The 17,274-nt window shown below is 30.9% G+C and overlaps 1 protein-coding gene across 1 annotated transcript; it reads right to left on the bottom strand.

Annotated features, from left to right (window-relative positions):
• Positions 1-3,588: 3,588 nt before the first annotated feature.
• LOC143052527 (uncharacterized) lies at positions 3,589-16,777 on the bottom strand. The gene is made up of 8 exons (XM_076225575.1): positions 16,477-16,777; positions 12,853-13,673; positions 11,711-11,755; positions 9,771-9,845; positions 9,008-9,261; positions 7,859-8,015; positions 6,751-6,882; positions 3,589-5,354 (listed from the first exon to the last, which is right to left on the bottom strand). The coding sequence occupies exons 1-8, from the start codon at positions 16,620-16,622 to the stop codon at positions 5,122-5,124; spliced, it is 1,863 nt and encodes a 620-aa protein (XP_076081690.1). The 5' UTR covers positions 16,623-16,777; the 3' UTR covers positions 3,589-5,121.
• Positions 16,778-17,274: the final 497 nt, after the last annotated feature.

Consider the following 17,274-nt stretch of genomic DNA (forward strand, 5'->3'; position numbering starts at 1 on the left):
TGCCCCGACCCAGAGTTGATGTCGAGTTACCTCGGGTAGGTTCAGAAGGTCAAAATCGGGGGGGGGGGGTTCGGTTGTCAGTCGAGTCAACTCGAAAGACTCTACTAACCCGAGTTGGACGAATCGAAGTAGGCCCGGTAGGTTAACATGCACGGAATAACCTATCGGCAATCCTCGGGTGACTCCGCTACTCTCCTTCTTCGGAATCGGCCGAGTTGTTACGAATGCGGAAGAACGAAACATTAGTATCCGGATGAAGTTATCACGCAATTAAATACATACATGAAGTTGTCATTTACCAATTGTAGGCCAAGTTTAAAATATTAATATATAAATTGAAAAGGAATTGATTATGTATATTTACAAATAATCAAAAACATGACTTTTTTTTATCTATTAACATCGCCAACTATGTTTTGGTCAATTGATATTAAAACTAGTACATGCATCTTTCAAATTTAGTAAAAGCATCCATAAGATGTGCACATGAAATAATTCTGAAAGATAATAACACATGTACTTGCATTTTGCCAAGTTATTTTCTTTTTTTCTTTAAATTTTTAATGCTTGAGTTAAGATATACACAATTTGCGTGTCGGAGTTCTCTGCAGTCCCTATTAATATATAATAAATTAGGTAAATATTATGCAAGTAACATTCATTTCTTAAATATCTTGCAGCTACCACCTGGTAGGTATTTCCTTTTTCACATTGTAAATAAGTTTATTTTTTTATTCATGGTGATTTTAAATGTGATAATAGACTGATATCTTTTTAAACAAGTTTTAACCTACAAAACATCCAAGGCTGCAGCTTGTTTTTTTTTGTGTTAATGGAGTGGGAAAAAAGGTAACTCTAATAGTATACATGCAGATATTGGAACAGAATATATTGACATTGACCGATTTATAACTGCTCTGTGAAGATGAATGGGGAAGTTTTATAACAGAAACAATTATCCATAGTAACCGAAGTAAAACAACTAGAGGGTGAGTGGGGGAACGTTTACTGCAAAAATATTGACATATATTACAAACTACAGTATCTTGTCTGATTGTAGAACATACGCGTACACATTGTTATATATAACTAATAAAATCCCTAGATGTTGTTTCACTGAATAGTATGACATGAAGTTGTTAAGCACAGAAAAACATTACAATCATTTACATTTGTAGAATTGAAAATAACAAAACGCCACACATGGTGTCGTTTTCGTTGCTCTTTTAAAGTAATCCACAGTAAGAAAACACGAGTCCGCCTCATTGAACATCCTCTGATACACATAATTCAGCACGACCTTAAACTTGGCCGTGATGATGAACAACATTTGCAAAATAGAGGTGAAAGATACCAAAGGGACATTCAAACTCATAAGTCGAAAATAATTGACAAAGCCATGGTTGAATGAGAAAAAAACAACAGGTAAATAACAGTACAAAATACGCACGTAAGATTGAGAAACACAAACCCAATTAAAAATTTGTAACATTGTTATGTGCTCCGCAAGGGTAAGCTGATTTTGTTCCACATGTTGCACCGTTTTGTTGCTTATGCAAGTCTTCGTAAGGCTGTTACTGTAAACAAAATGAGATAAAAAAGTACTGATTTCCGAGGAAAATTCCAAAATGGAAAGCCCTTATTCAAATGGCAAAATCAAATAATTAAAAACATCAAACGAATGAACAACAACTGTCATATTCCTGACTTGGTACAGGCATTTTTAAAAGTAGAAAATGATGGATTGAACCTGATTTTAAAGCACTAAACCACTCACTTTTATGGCAATCGCATCAAATTCCACTATATTTACATTGATGACGTTTGATTAATTTGAGATCTTCAACATGTAGCTATAAATATTTTACACTTTTCGAAATGTTTATCCTAACGAGATTCTTCATATTATAATATAACACAGAAATGAGAGGAATACATTTTCGGATTAACTTTAATTCTATCAGAATATGAGAAATTAAACATTACAAATGTTCCTATAGAACACTAGACCCTTCACCTGATTTATATTACGGTTTGTTTCATCTTCCTATTTCTTTGTTTCTTTGAACTGATGTTTGACCGTTCGTTACTTTTTCTTGGTCATGGGGTTGTCTTTCGACTCTGGACATATTTTGTTTATTGTGATTTTGAGTTTACTTTTATTCATTACCCTAATTAGAAAGCTACATGTAGTCATGAGATTAGGATACCAATCAATAACCATTTGAAATTGCGACTGCATGAATCACTACGTAGAACGTCACTTGCGGGTAAATTGCTATTTGTTTCCTTTTTAAGAACTGTTAGCACAACAAAATGTATCGCACGGAAGGAAATGATAACTGATATATTACCAAGAAGCAGAAGTAATCTTCCATTTTGGTCTTTAACCTGAAACGACCCTCCTAAGTTTCACGTGTCACATATTTCAAGACTTTAAACATTGTTAAATAAAAGTGTTATCAAATAAAATTCTTTTTGGCGGCTTTTTTTTTATATAGAAATGAATTTCACAGAACCCAACGAAGTGCTTGCTCTACAGTCAATATTTCTTAATTCTTATCATAATTTTCATCAACATGTATAGTGGCGCACTTGTACGCATATTTGGCATCTAAAAAGGGACGAAAGATATCAGAGGGATTGACCAACTAATCAATCGAAAATAAACGGATAACGCCATGGCTAAAAATGAAAAAGACAAACAGACAAACAATAGTACACATGACACAACATAGAAAACTTAAGAACCACACCACACCAAAAACTAGGGATGATCTCATGTGCTCTGGAAGGGTAAGCAGATCCTGCTCCACATGTGGCACCCGTCGTCTTGCTCATGTTATAACAAATCTAGTAAATAGTCTAATTCGGTAGGTCCCATTTGTGAAAGGGAAGGGGATTGTAGTTACGACGTAAGGAACATATTCGATAACATCTGTAAAACGGTTATTCCATAATAGTCAACCAACTCGTGATGGCGTCCGTTAAATTTACGAAGAGATGAATTCAACTTCACCATTTGGAATTCTTGGTTCAATAGCATCCTTGTTGTGAGTAATTACCCTCTATCAAGAAAATCATGTTAGGAAATACAAGCACGGGAATATAGTATCAATTTGGAGATATATCCTCCGTATGTAGGTTCTGTTGCAATGTTGCTACATAGAAATGAAAAGTTCACAATTGGAAAGCTGAAATCATCTCTTTTGTCGTAAAGTTTTGTTTTCAACCGACCCTCATTGTCAATTTATAGATGTAAGTCAAGATATGAGGCCGAGTTAACTATATCTGTTGTATCCTTTATCTCCAGTTCGATGGGATAAATGCATTCCACATAGTCATCTAACGGGAGTTAGACATTCATTGACATAGGAATATATTTGTATTAAGACTAAGTGTACGTAATACACTACTCAATATATTTTGTTTCAAATTTTACATGTGGATGCTCCTTGTAAAAAAAAACACCAGAAAATAAAATGAAAAAAGGGGGTAACTGTTTCCGTTTTGCAGAATCAAGCTGTTGAAATTATCAGCATGAACCATCAGAAATACAAAGGATATATAGGAAAAAAACATAAAAAATGGCATACATTTTTATTTTATTAAGTTTCTATAATTCGTTGGTCTACAGTAAAATAAATCGAAAGGCGATTCTCAAATGAACATCGAATCCATTGGTACACATAATTCGTGGACAACCGTGCTAGTTTTCAAGTTGTATCCACTGAAAATTTAATTTTGAGCAGATATCTAACAATTATTCAGCGACATAGCGGCTTAGGAATAAACTCATCGGAGATACCAGAATCGAAAGTTTATATTGACACCAGACGCGCGTTTTGTCTACAAAAGACTCATAAGTGACGCTAGACTAAAAAAAAAAATAAAAAAAAAAATAAAATAAAGTACGAAGTTGAAGAGCATTGAGGACCAAAAATTTCTAAAAGTGCTCCAGTAATTATATATAAGACGTCATATGTTCCTTTCCGGTTTCAAACATTAACATCAAACATTATAAGACTGTGTGTACGCTTCGGAATGTAATAAAATTTAAAAAAAAAAAAAAAAAATTCGGATGAAAATTTTTTTTTATATACTATAGGACAAATTATAATTGTATGTTGCCATGGTATTAACCAGTAAGTATATAATTCGTGTAGGAAGAAAAGTTAAACGATTAATGTTACAATAAAAAAACCCACTTTAAATTTGACTCTTCAAAGGACCGACATTAAGTCATAAAAAGTAAGTAAAATATATTTTTATTGTTCAAGGATTATAATATTTCAATGTACACGGGTAACCGCTTGACCAAGAATTCAATAACAAATCATGCCTGCTTATATTCATTTGAATTGATTGTTTTTTTTTTTATATTCTCCATATCTGTTTTTTTATTTATAGTGCAGCAAATTTGTAGATACATTTAAATCTGTGAACCCTTCACTAGGATCAAAAGCATCATCGAATGCCAAAAGTTTGCAAGACTAACATGATAAATATTATTTCTTCAAATTTACTTATTGCAGCTTATGTATATCAAACGTGTTTAAGAAATTACTATAGCTCGTGATATCTATGGTGATACAACAATGGAAATATAAACAACTTGTTTTTTTATATAACGTGTTGAATGTAATAAGGTGACAAACTCTGAATGAATCCGAAACTTAAAGATATAGCCATATATATAAAAGAAGACGTGTTGTAGTTGCCAATGAAATAACTCTAAATAAAAGACAACATTACACAGAAATAATTAACTTAAGGTCACCGTATTATGGCCTTCAATAATAAACAAGGCTTATACCACATAGTCATCTTCAAAAAGCTTCGAAATTACCCCCTTCATGTTAAGGTATTGAAGAGAGCAAAATTTATTTACAAAATAACTGGCAACTGCAACCTTGACCTATCATCAGAAAATCGACTGAACTGCTTAAATGATTATCTCTATACATGCAGTTAAGACCATTTTTGGAAGAAAGATGTCGAAATAATTGAATTCTAAACATATATTTTTTTTTCATTTTAAAAATGTAAATATCAATTTTGAAAATAACTAATCATTTCATCCGAAATATATACAGAACAATTGCATTTAAAATTGATTAGTCATTGATTCATGTAATCATCCTCTTCCACTTCGTCCACTTCATCATATCCATGTTCCGTACAAATTTCGTAGTCACCAAAAAAGTGGGATATGTATTCAAATGTTATTCGAGAATCCGGGTCTTTAGACCAGCAATCTATGGCATGATCATAAATAGCTTCAGGACAACAATCAGGTCGTATGTGCCTTAAGTCCCTTTTTATTCTGTTAAATACCTCTGGATCTTTCAAGTCTGAAATGAAAACAACAATATATAAAATACTTGAAATATATGTGTAAATGGTTTATAAGATTAGTACAATTTATGATTAGATTGCAATAAAGGAAAATAAAAAAAATTATAACAACACAATCAAAATTTCCTGTAATTATAATTTGCTGAGATAGTGACTAAAGTTCACATTCATGGGAAAATATTTTTCGCTATTCGAACACACTCCGTATTTTAACACAAGTCTTTTGGTGTAAACAGATCTTACATGTCATATATGTGTCCAGAGAAACTCTTCTATGATCGTGAATTTTTACTATCATTTTAGGAAATTCAGTTTTAGTCGAACAATAGTCTTACGCATTGTTTGTGTTAGTATTACCAAGGGTATGGTTGATTCATTTAAATTGTTCCGTGTATATATATTTTGTATGTTATTCGTCAACTTAAAAAACCTGGCCATCATATCATAATTATTTTTATATTTGTATACGATTGACAAGATAAAATAACAAACGTATGTGACACAATTTTCGAAATTCAATTGTTTAAACTTCTTCCACTTGTTAATTCTTTTATTTGACCATTTAGATTTTATTTATAGTAGGTAACACTGGTTTAGTTTAAACATATTTTATTTGCTGAATTAAAGCAAAATGGATAAGACACAAGTAAATTGTACTTATGAAGTCTTCTCTATAATACAATATAAAGTTACAATAATAGTATAATATAATAATATAATGGACATGCATATAAAACAAACAGTTTCTACAATATAATACTAGCTTTCATAGGTGAACAAAGAGGAGAGAAAGTAAAAAGAGAAAAAGAAAGTTTGAAAAGTCGTATTATTCTGTGCCGATGACTTGTGAATTGATGCTAACGATGACGCTCCATGTCAGCAATAACAACGCTCTATCAAGGCATAAGAAATCTGTTTGACCTTTTTATGAAATTTTGAACATGTTTGAAAATTTGAGAATATTTTGTTCGTTCGAAAGTTCCAAGTGTCCGCAAATTAATAGTTTTGTATCTAAAACTAAGTTTTCAGATAGCCAGTTAATGTTATGAAATAAGGTTTTTCTACATAATGTGTATTTTGGACAAACCAAGAAGTAATGGTAGACATCCTCAATATCGGACCCACAATAAAGGTAACACTTGTGAGTCACAGAAAGATGAAACGATGTCTTGCGTACAAAATATAAGTCATTTTTACCGAACCTAAATTAGGCGAATGGTGGATTTACATTGTTTAAATTATAAATTGTTAACCAAAAATGTCAAGAATACAATTTCCTTATACATGTGACGTATGTAATTTTTACCATTTCAATAATATTATCTAAAAGCGAAATTTAAAAAAAAAAAACAATATATCTTTTAAATTTACTGTAACATCTGGAAACATTACCTTCATAAGGTATTTGACAGTGTCCAAACACTTCCATTAATAGTATTCCAAAAGACCACACATCAGATTTGGTTGTTGCTTTTTCACCTTCGATTATCTCTTGTGCCAACCATCTTACCGGAGGAATAGTGCCTACATGTAGTTTAATAACATACTTTAATTGTATTTTCTATTGCTAGCTAAGGTAAAGATAATGCTTTCTCTATCTGTTTTTCATTCAACTTGGGTAGTTGTAGATTTTAAAAAATAAATATTATATTCTCTAAAAAAACAAGCCAAAAAAAAAAAAAACCAGACATTGCTATCCAATTTCTAAGTGCTCACCATTTATAACTATGCTGTTTTATTCTGTAAACTAGAACTACAGCAGCTAAATATGGACAACTATTATTTTTTTTACATTTAACTGAAAGGGATTAGTTTTTATCCGTTAGATGAATTAACGTGAACCTGCATTCAAATGATTGACGAGTTGAATATTTTTTATAAAGAGTTATACAGACTTTGGCAATATCCCAAATAGAAAATCCAAGAAAATATCATTGCTTCTCTACCCCCTAAAAATTGTAACCAAGGAAAATAATCAAATTTAAGTATTTAAAATTGATTTGATACTAATGTAATGACGTAATATTCCAATTTGAATCAGTATCATTGGCTCTTAAACGTATTAGATAACATTTTTATCAATTTCGTAATTTTAACACCGATTTACGCACTTTTAGCTTTTGCATTGCTGTCAGCTTTTATTGATCGAGGAAGCAGTAGTATAAACTATTATTACTGGATTAGCAAATATTTCTTCATCTTGTTCCTCTGCGTCATTGGTTTGATTTATAGGTACAAGAATCGTCGTCTGATCATAATTGTACTTATTTGTGTCATATTCCTGATAACGAAATTATGACAGAAAATGCATGCAAAGTATGATACGGGTTCAGTCCCAAGCCATACTTTGATTGGTTTCCTATATACCGATATGACAGATCTGAATATCAGTCAACATGTTGCCGTTATTCATACAAAACTATGTTAGATCTAGACGTTTAATATCAATGTTTTCAGACATTTGCATTTACATATTTTAGCTAGTTTAGATGTTACTCACGTCTTCGTTTGGGATCTATTGTATGGTCGTTTGTCATATGCGCAAACTTAAACCCACAAACTTTCGGGGTCCAATTAGTTCCAAATAATATATTGTCTGCTCTTAAATCGGAATGGATAATCTCCCTTGTTCCTAGAAAATCCATTCCTTTAGCAATCTAGAATATACAAAATTTAAACTCAACGTACAGTTTTTTTTTATATTGATAAACTTTATATTTCGTCGTGAACGAATACATACATACGGTTAACTATGTTAAATATAATTAAACAAGGTAGCTTTTACATTAACTCCAAAAACTGTTACATTTCGGCTATTGTTTTTGATCTGACAGACTATGAGCATAGACTTATTGTAGTTTCTTACTAGTTTTCATATAGATTCAACCACTGTATTAACATGATCGAATGTGTAAAGATATTTCTTGCATCGAGGCAGATTAATTTAAGAAATGTAAACATGAGGCTTACTGAGCTTTTCAAGTGTTTAAAATTGAACTGTTCAGAATGGAGAAAATCGTAATGCATGATATATTTATAGTGGCTGTATTTGTTCCTCTCGTGAGATTTAGACGATACTGAAAACAAATGTATCTTTTCTTTTTTAACATTCTCAGAACGTTGTGGTTTTATATAATTAAATAATCAGGCATTGTCTTTTTTTAAGAAGTCATATAGGAACTCTAGAAGAAAGCAACAAAATGGAGGTTATAATTGAATTTTGACCAATTAATTGGCGAAAAAAAATCTTTTCTGTATGAAAAACCTTTCTTTTTAAGCTAATCATGAAATGTAAAAATAGCTTCAAAATCCTTATTAACTATATGGAAAGATACCCGATACTGCGATTTTTTTCGAGTTAATTTCAAAGAATTTTATATAAAACGCCTTATTCAAGAAATGTCTATAGAAACTAAAAAATATTTTGTGTATTAAAACGACATGAAAAGTTTTAGTGGAAACACAAATCGAGCATTACAGTTTATATCTTGGGATGGGAATGAAGAACGTAGATATATTGTACATTCTGTTAAAAGCGTCAACTACCTAAGTCTTGACATATATGGTTTATCTATTGAGTAGTATGAAAAAAGGTAAGATTGAAAAGACTCGTGAAAACATTATTTGTTTTGGAAAAGAACACTGTCACCTTAGATGTCATTTCAGTCATATGCTTCATAGACGTGTCCATTGATGTATGCTCATCTAATAAAATCTGTTTTAAGGTATATTCCGTAAGATATTCCATAACTAGAGATACTGGATGGTGCTCTGTGCTGACTCCTATCATTTTGATCACGTTCTCATGAGATGTCCCCTTTAAAATGTGAGCTTCCTTCAAAAAGGACAACGGGTTATTATCAACGTTTTTCTTCACGGCTATTGTAGAACCTTGAAACGTTGCTGCAAATAATCAGAGGTCAAAATGTTGTTTGTTTCTTTTTCAAATATCAAATTGTATTGGAAATACATATTAAATGCAAAACAAACAATACAAAAATAGAAAAAATACAATGCGAGCCCTACGTGGTTGGTGGATCCAATGATTTAGTTTTAGGTATATGACTTTGCATGTAATACAGTCTTTACAACTGAGGGTCTATTGTGTGACTTTACATTTTGATACAAACTTTCTAGTGATCAGATAACATCTATAATAATCAGACTTCAATAAGACAATGAATGCATAAACATTTTTGTTATTCATATGACATGTATAAAGGCAAAACAGTTGACATTGTTTGGTGAGTAATTATCCCTATTGCATACATACCTCGTATTTGTATGTTCCAATTGCAGATTAATCACTTTTATTTATTGTACGAATATTTATATTTATATATATTATGTTAAATAGACATTCATTTCAATTTGAACTGTATCACATTTTCAATTGTTCGTTTTTAGCTTACCCTTCCAAACTCGCCCGGAATAAACAGTTTTTTCAAACCGATCAAGGGATGATCTTTTAATATCAGGAAACCATCCTACAGTGATAAAAAATAGTTTGAAATGCATTATTCTCTGGTATTTTATTGAACAAAAGAATACGATTCAAAAATATTATATAGATCTACATGTAGAAACTTTCAAAAATAAACAAAAACTCTGCAATAAACTATGAGATAATATTCGATTCTGCAAAACGAAATGTTAGTATTATAGCTGGTATATTTTTCACAATATTAACAGCATTTATAAACAATATTTCAGATGAACATTAATTAATGTAATAAGGATGGTAGCGTTTTTTTTTTTTATTCCAAAATGAGACTATTGTAAATAGTACGATTAGCTTACACATGTTCTTCAGAAAAAGACTGTACCAAGATAGGAATACAACTGTCGTTTTCCATTCATAAAGTCGAATATACGAAGTGTTTCCGAAAAAGAAAATTTTTGGCATACTTTTACGAGGAACTTTGAGGTTTGAAACATATATCTATATATATATACGAGTCTAAATTGAAAACTACGTTCAAACCTATGATTGAGTTGGATAAAAACCGCAATTTTTATACGTGTGCATGTAAAACAAATTTCGTTGTAGAAGGGTCTAAAATCAGCACAAACAACATTTTCAAAAAGACCAAAAAAGTGAAAAAGTATATCTAAACAAAAAGCATTTGACTAACAGGTCGAACAACTGATGTCCTTTAACCCTGCTGACTGCCATTGGCGATTGCCAAATAAAATTGATCACAAGATGTAACAAAATGTATCTTAATATAAATTTAATAAAAAAAACAGAAAGAAATAAAATTTTGGCCACGATGTTATACCACAAACATACGGTATCAATATTTTTTTAGTACACCAGATCCGGATTTCGACAATAAATGAAGTACGTCTGAGTCAGTGACAACTCTACAACAGATATATATCCACTTTCATTTTTCGATAATAGTGTCGAAATTTTTAAAATCGTATACAATTTATTACTAGGATTTTGATATACGGTGACTAGACACGCCTAACTTTTTTGTTTTAGAAGATAATTGCTAGCTGAGTTTTATAATTATAGATTCTACCACTGCATCGAGTGTAATACGATATTTATCACCTCGAGACAGTTAAATTTTCAAATTTAAAACGCGAGGCTTGTCCGAGCGTTTTAGATATTTAAAATTTAACTGTCGAGAGTGGATAAATATCGTATTACACGAGATTTGGTGGTAGAATCTGTTTCTCTTAAGATTTTCTAACATTATGCAGGCAAACTTATTCCGTATTTTCGAATTATCTGCAAAATGTGTGTTCTTTCTATGTGACGTCACCAGTCATGATCGCCTTTTTTCACGCCGTCACAATAGGAAATTCAGAAGAAATCAAGAAAATTCGATGTCATGATCGGATTTTAACCAATGAAGTACTGAGATCAAACTAACTACACGTTGATTAAATTTTTTTATACAATGGGAGCAGAAAGGGATAAATTGACGAACGAAGAATTAGAGAACAACATATCCAATATCGTTTCATCATAAATATACAATAATCTTGTACTAAAGTTCTTTAAACTCGTTTTTAAGGATTCATGCCCGTAAATTTCATATATTTATCAAATTAGAAAAATAATATTCATGATTTCTTCATAAAAAGTGGTACAAATAGTCTTCATATATAAGCAAGTCATTTATAAAAAAATAGTTAATGTATTCATTTTAAACTAATTAATAAAATCTGTCGAACATGCATCTTTTCCCGATATTTCATTGTTTGACGTGGCGAATAATAATATTTTACTCTAGCGACGTCATGACCTCCCCTCTCACTGTGTCTTATGCCTTAAAAGTGGTTACTTACATTAGTCATTATGGTATAACGTGTTTGTTGTGAACTTTATACATACCGGTCGAGGTTTTTGTTTTAGGTTCTGTTAATGCAGTTTTCGGATCTGAAAAATAAAAATACTATTTCTATAAAGCATGGATATATTTTGAGTCATTGTCATATGGTAGAATAATCCACTGATATGTTTGCATTCATTTGTTATAAAACTTACCTGTATATTCTAGAAGCATCTGATTGTGAACATAGATAAAAATGTTAAATATACGTTTAAAAGTATAACAAAACTTTCTAACTCCAAGTTATTTTCAAAATGCAGGAAATGGAGAAAAAATATCTGCCAAAGTCAAGTTATACTGTGTCCACTAACTGAATAAATGAAAAACAACTATCATATTTAGTTTTGGGACAAGATTTCTCAAAAGAAAAATGCTAGATTTAACAAGGATTGAAAAAAAAAAGAAGTATGACCTCTCGCTATTAATATAGTAGGTAATTGAGTTAAACAAAACATAAAATATGTATGGCGAAATATTCGAATTCAAACTGTGTCAACACTATCAGATAAAATTGAGAATGGAGATGAGGAATGTATCAAAGAGACAACAACCCTACCATAGAACAGACACCAGCAGAAGGACAGCAACAGGTTTTCAATGCAGCGAGAGAAAAAAATATAAAAAGACTAACAAAGACCAGAGGCTCCTGACTTAGGAAAGGCGCAAAAATGCGGCAAGGTTAAACATGTTTATAAGATCTCAACCCTCCCCCTATACCAGTAGCCAATGTAGAAAAGTAAACGCATAACAATACGCACATTAAAATTTAGTTGAAGAAAAGTCCGAGACTGACGTTAGAAGATGTAACCAAAGAGAATAAACAAAATGACAATAATATATAAATAACAACAGACTACGAGCAGTTAACTGACATGCAAGCTCCAGACTTAAATCAAACTGATTGAAAAATTATGTCTTCATATTAATATCAGGCACAATCCTTCTCGTTAGGGGTTTAGTATCAAACCATGAAAACAAATATGAGAAGAAAAGCCTACATCATTAACACATTAAACACCTGGAAAAAAATCTAACAAGCAAACAAAAGAATCTCAGAAAGACTTACAACTCACAACTGTTTAATCGGGATTTCCCATCTATCTATTTTCAATTTTTGGAATATACTTTATTTCTCGTTTCTCACCTAAGCAATGCGATTTGATGCGCTCTTTCGGGATATTCTTTTCTTTGATGCTTTCAGCATTTTGTCTGTGTTCATGTTCTTCGCCTTCATTATGCATTAACACATTGTCTTCTGTTTTAACGATAATTGATCCAAGTTTCTGGATACGAATGATGTTAGTATTTGCTAATTTGATATAGAATTTCTGCATTTTAGCGTTAGTTGTCTCATATCTCTTTTTGATAGTAGACAACTCCTTGATCATATTTCCTCTAAGTCCAAATTTATTATTTGCAAAATCGTAATTTTCTACAGATGCAAGATGTTGTAGAAACTCGTCCAAAGATTTTTGAATATCAAGAAGTTCTCTTTTCTGGGTATCGTACGATCCTTTGCATTTGTCTATTTCAGATGATAACGTACCCTTTAGCTCAGACTCAAGCTTCAAAAATGTACACTCGATTTCTTGTCTTACTTCTGCAATTGCATCAACAACTTCATTTTCTTGAACTTTAAGGTTTAGGTTATTGTGTTCAGTTAGCTCTACCAATTCATGTATTTTGTTTTTCACATCTGTACATTCATGTACCATTTCTTTGTACCATGAAGATCGTTGTGGTAATTTCTCATTACAATCAGGACTTTGAGCTTTATTCCAGCAAACCTCGTAACCTGTACTAGATAAAATCACCTCATGTTGTAATGTAAACTTGTTACGCTTATGTGCGTCTGCGCATGCCACACACAACGGTTCTGAGCACTCAGTACACCAGGCCGCTGTGCTGTTGTGTAAATTGCCTCTTTTGCAAGACTCACATAGTTGTGGGACTACCAGATTATAGCTACATAGAAAGAAAGGTGTTAACGTCAATGTTTTTAAGAACTTTATTGTCTATTATCCCCTTCACTGTCTTTAAGATACAAGGAGAGAAAAGTCAAACACAGTGTTGGCTTATGTTTTAAATTCTACTAAAATAAATATTTACATTCATATACATACAAAGAGGAAAAAAAAACAGGTCACTAATTAACAACAAAAAAAATAAAAATAAAATATTTTAATAATAAAAAACCAAGCGTTGTCAAAATTGAATAAAATTAAACTTAACAGATAGATTTCGCGATCGTTATCACTTCTTTAACCACTTATCTATTAAAAAAGATATGTAATTATATAATAAACATATACCAGAAATATGATAACGTAGAACTTCAACTGACTTAATAAAATAAGGTCTGAAAATACTGTTTGATGCATACTAAAATATAGCTTTCTTTTATTGTGGTAAACAATATTCATTTCCTGTTGATAGACTAATTCGATGGTACTAATTGTTTTGTATATTGAAGGCGATACCAGTATAATGGTAACAATATAAAGACATGAAGAAATATCAAATACAATATCTTTCAAGAATCCCCAGACTTCGTGTGTTTAGAACCAGTTTTAATTGATTACGGTTAAAGCTTCAAAACAGTTTACGTGTGCACACCAATTAGTTTCATTGTTAAAATTAAATGACCTCCCAATAAACATAACAACTTTTTTTAATGTCTTGATACACAGTCCCTTTGTTCTACGTTGATTGTATCTGGTTTACCTTGATTGTATTAATTACATATTGTCCTACTTATATATTTATTTGATTATAACAATAAACACACATAAATATATAGTTAAGATGTTTGATCCATAACCGTATTAATTACGACATTTTAAAAGTGATATAATATCAAAACAACAAAGGTAATGTATAGCACATATTTGCCATTTTGTACCTATACCAAAGATAAACTTAATTCACAGCAACATAATTTATGGTTTCATAGTATTTGATAGAAATTTGAAATTGTATGGCAAATAAATGCATGACGAAATTATGTTAAAAGATCATAGTATAGCTAACTAGGTAGCATTATGTCATAAAACTAGAAAAACATATAATTCACGTTATCATAGTTATGGTCCCTTTAAATTTAAAAAAGTTAAATTCAATTTATTTATTATAATTATGTATTCCGTAAAATTATATTTTAAATGAGGTCAATGGTAGTTAATACTTAAAAAAGGAATTTCTGTTCTTCCTCGTAAACCGTAATACGAATGTAGATCTAGTTGAATAAAAGTATAAAATCAAAGTAAAAAAAAAAATGTTTTCTAGAATCAACGTAACAAAATATGAATGCCTTAGCTTGTTTTAAGATGACATCTGTATTTCAAAAATGATGCAATACACATAATACATAGAACCATTGACAACTTATAACTTTTACTTGCTTAAATATACTTAAATTGCAAAATGTAGGAAAGAGGATTAGGGTTGGAACCAAGTTAAAAGCTAATGTAATGATATATTCTGTTGATTTAATCATTGCAATGTTTGCACACTTCTTGTTGCTTCGTTGATACATAATTTCTGTATACAAGCATATTTCAATTCATATCATTTTATGAAATCCATAAAAGTCGATATCATAGGAAAAATGACTAATCGATGTTATGCTGTCGACATTGTGACATTAACCTTTATTTGTGTAAAAATGAACTATCTTTTATTTTATTATCTAAAAACTGCAGTTGGTTGAGTTGTTTGTTCGTGCAGATATATAAGAGCATTTTTTCAGCTTTCTTTGCACAAATAGTTTATTTCATTAGTATACAGAAGGAGAAAGATGATAGCATTTTCAACATTTGGTTTTGTTAGTTTATTTGTATCCTTGAGCATGATAACAGTCATGTATAATTTGAACTTTAAAAAAAAATGAAATTGCGTCAATGTTTTTGTTGATTCGCAAACACGATTGGCAAAGTTTACATGTTTGATCCATTTTTTAGCAAAGCTAATGATCCTGTAAGTATACACTCGCTTTGATTGGTATTTATAATGACTGCATTTGTACTGTTTCTGCTTGTAACTTCGATGTATCTCGTAATAAAAGTAACCCTGTTTCAAAATTCAAGGTCCAGGTTAACATATAATATGCTATGATTCACTTGTAATTTTAGTTTTATTGAAATAAATGTAAACCGATTTAACTGCATTGATATTTAAATCATTGCGTGATAGTTTTATAGATACCATACAGACAATATGCATTTTAACTTCCTGATTTGAACGTTGTTCATGTTCAGTCTATGGAAGAAGCGAATCGATAAAAACTTGTCATATATCAACGAGCGATATTGCCTTATACCAACGAGTTGCATTGTGGGAAATTTCAGACGCATGTTAGCATTTGAACGAAGTAAGGCAGATTTCTCGGTATAAAGTAATGACTCTTTTCTTAACACAGGGTGACATTTAACTCCGACATACGTCTGCTGTATAACTTCCATGAATTATTTTATATTATAGCAAGCGATGTGTATTTAAACGAGAAAATTGAATTGTTGAATAAATGAAACATAAATGCACGATTTATCATTTGTAGATGTACACATTCAATAAATATCACGTAGCAAATTCAGTGGAATGCAATTGAGATGAATTCAATTGTTTGCTAAGTCAAAATCACCTATAAGACAAAGATACTGCTATATTTTATTACAACAATGCAATGTTTGTCTTATGTCATAGCGATCCTTTTTAAATATCAAAATTTAAAACAAAATGCGATATCGATTTATATTTAAAAAGTACTCACGCATGTGTCAATGTTATTTTATTTAATCTATGAGCCGCTGTACAACTGGGACATAGAAATTCATCACACGACGGACAAAATGAAATTGCGTCAATGTTTTTGTTGATTCGCAAACACGATTGGCAAAGTTTACATGTTTGATCCATTTTTCAGCAAAGCTAATGATCCTGTAAGTATACACTCGCTTTGATTGGTATTTATAATGACTGCATTTGTACTGTTTCTGCTTGTAACTTCGTTATATCTCGTAATAAAAGTAACCCTGTTTCACAATTCAAGGTCCAGGTTAACATATAATATGCCATGATTCACTTGTATTTTTAGTTTTATTGAAATAAATTTAAATCGATTTAACTGCATTGATATTTAAATCATTGTGTGATAGTTTTATAGATACCATACAGAAATGTGCATTTTAACTTCCTGATTTGAACGTTGTACATGTTCAATCTATGGAAGACGCGAATCGATAAAAAACTTTTCTTATATCAACGAGCGATATTGTCTTATATCAACGAGTTGCATTGTGGCAAATTTCAGACGAATGTTAGCATTTGTAAAACAGGGTGACATTTAACACGACATACGTCTGCTGTATAATTTCCATGAATTATTTTATGTAATAACAAGCAAGTTGTATTTAAACGAGAAAATTGAATTGTTGAATAAATGAAACATAAATGCACGATTTATCATTTGTAGATGTATACATTCAATAAATATCACGTAGCAAATTCAGTGGAATGCAATTGAGATGAATTCAATTGTTTGCTAAGCCAAAATCACCTATAAGTCAAA

This window comes from Mytilus galloprovincialis, chromosome 11 (assembly GCF_965363235.1).
Source record: "Mytilus galloprovincialis chromosome 11, xbMytGall1.hap1.1, whole genome shotgun sequence".
NCBI lineage: Eukaryota > Metazoa > Mollusca > Bivalvia > Mytilida > Mytilidae > Mytilus > Mytilus galloprovincialis.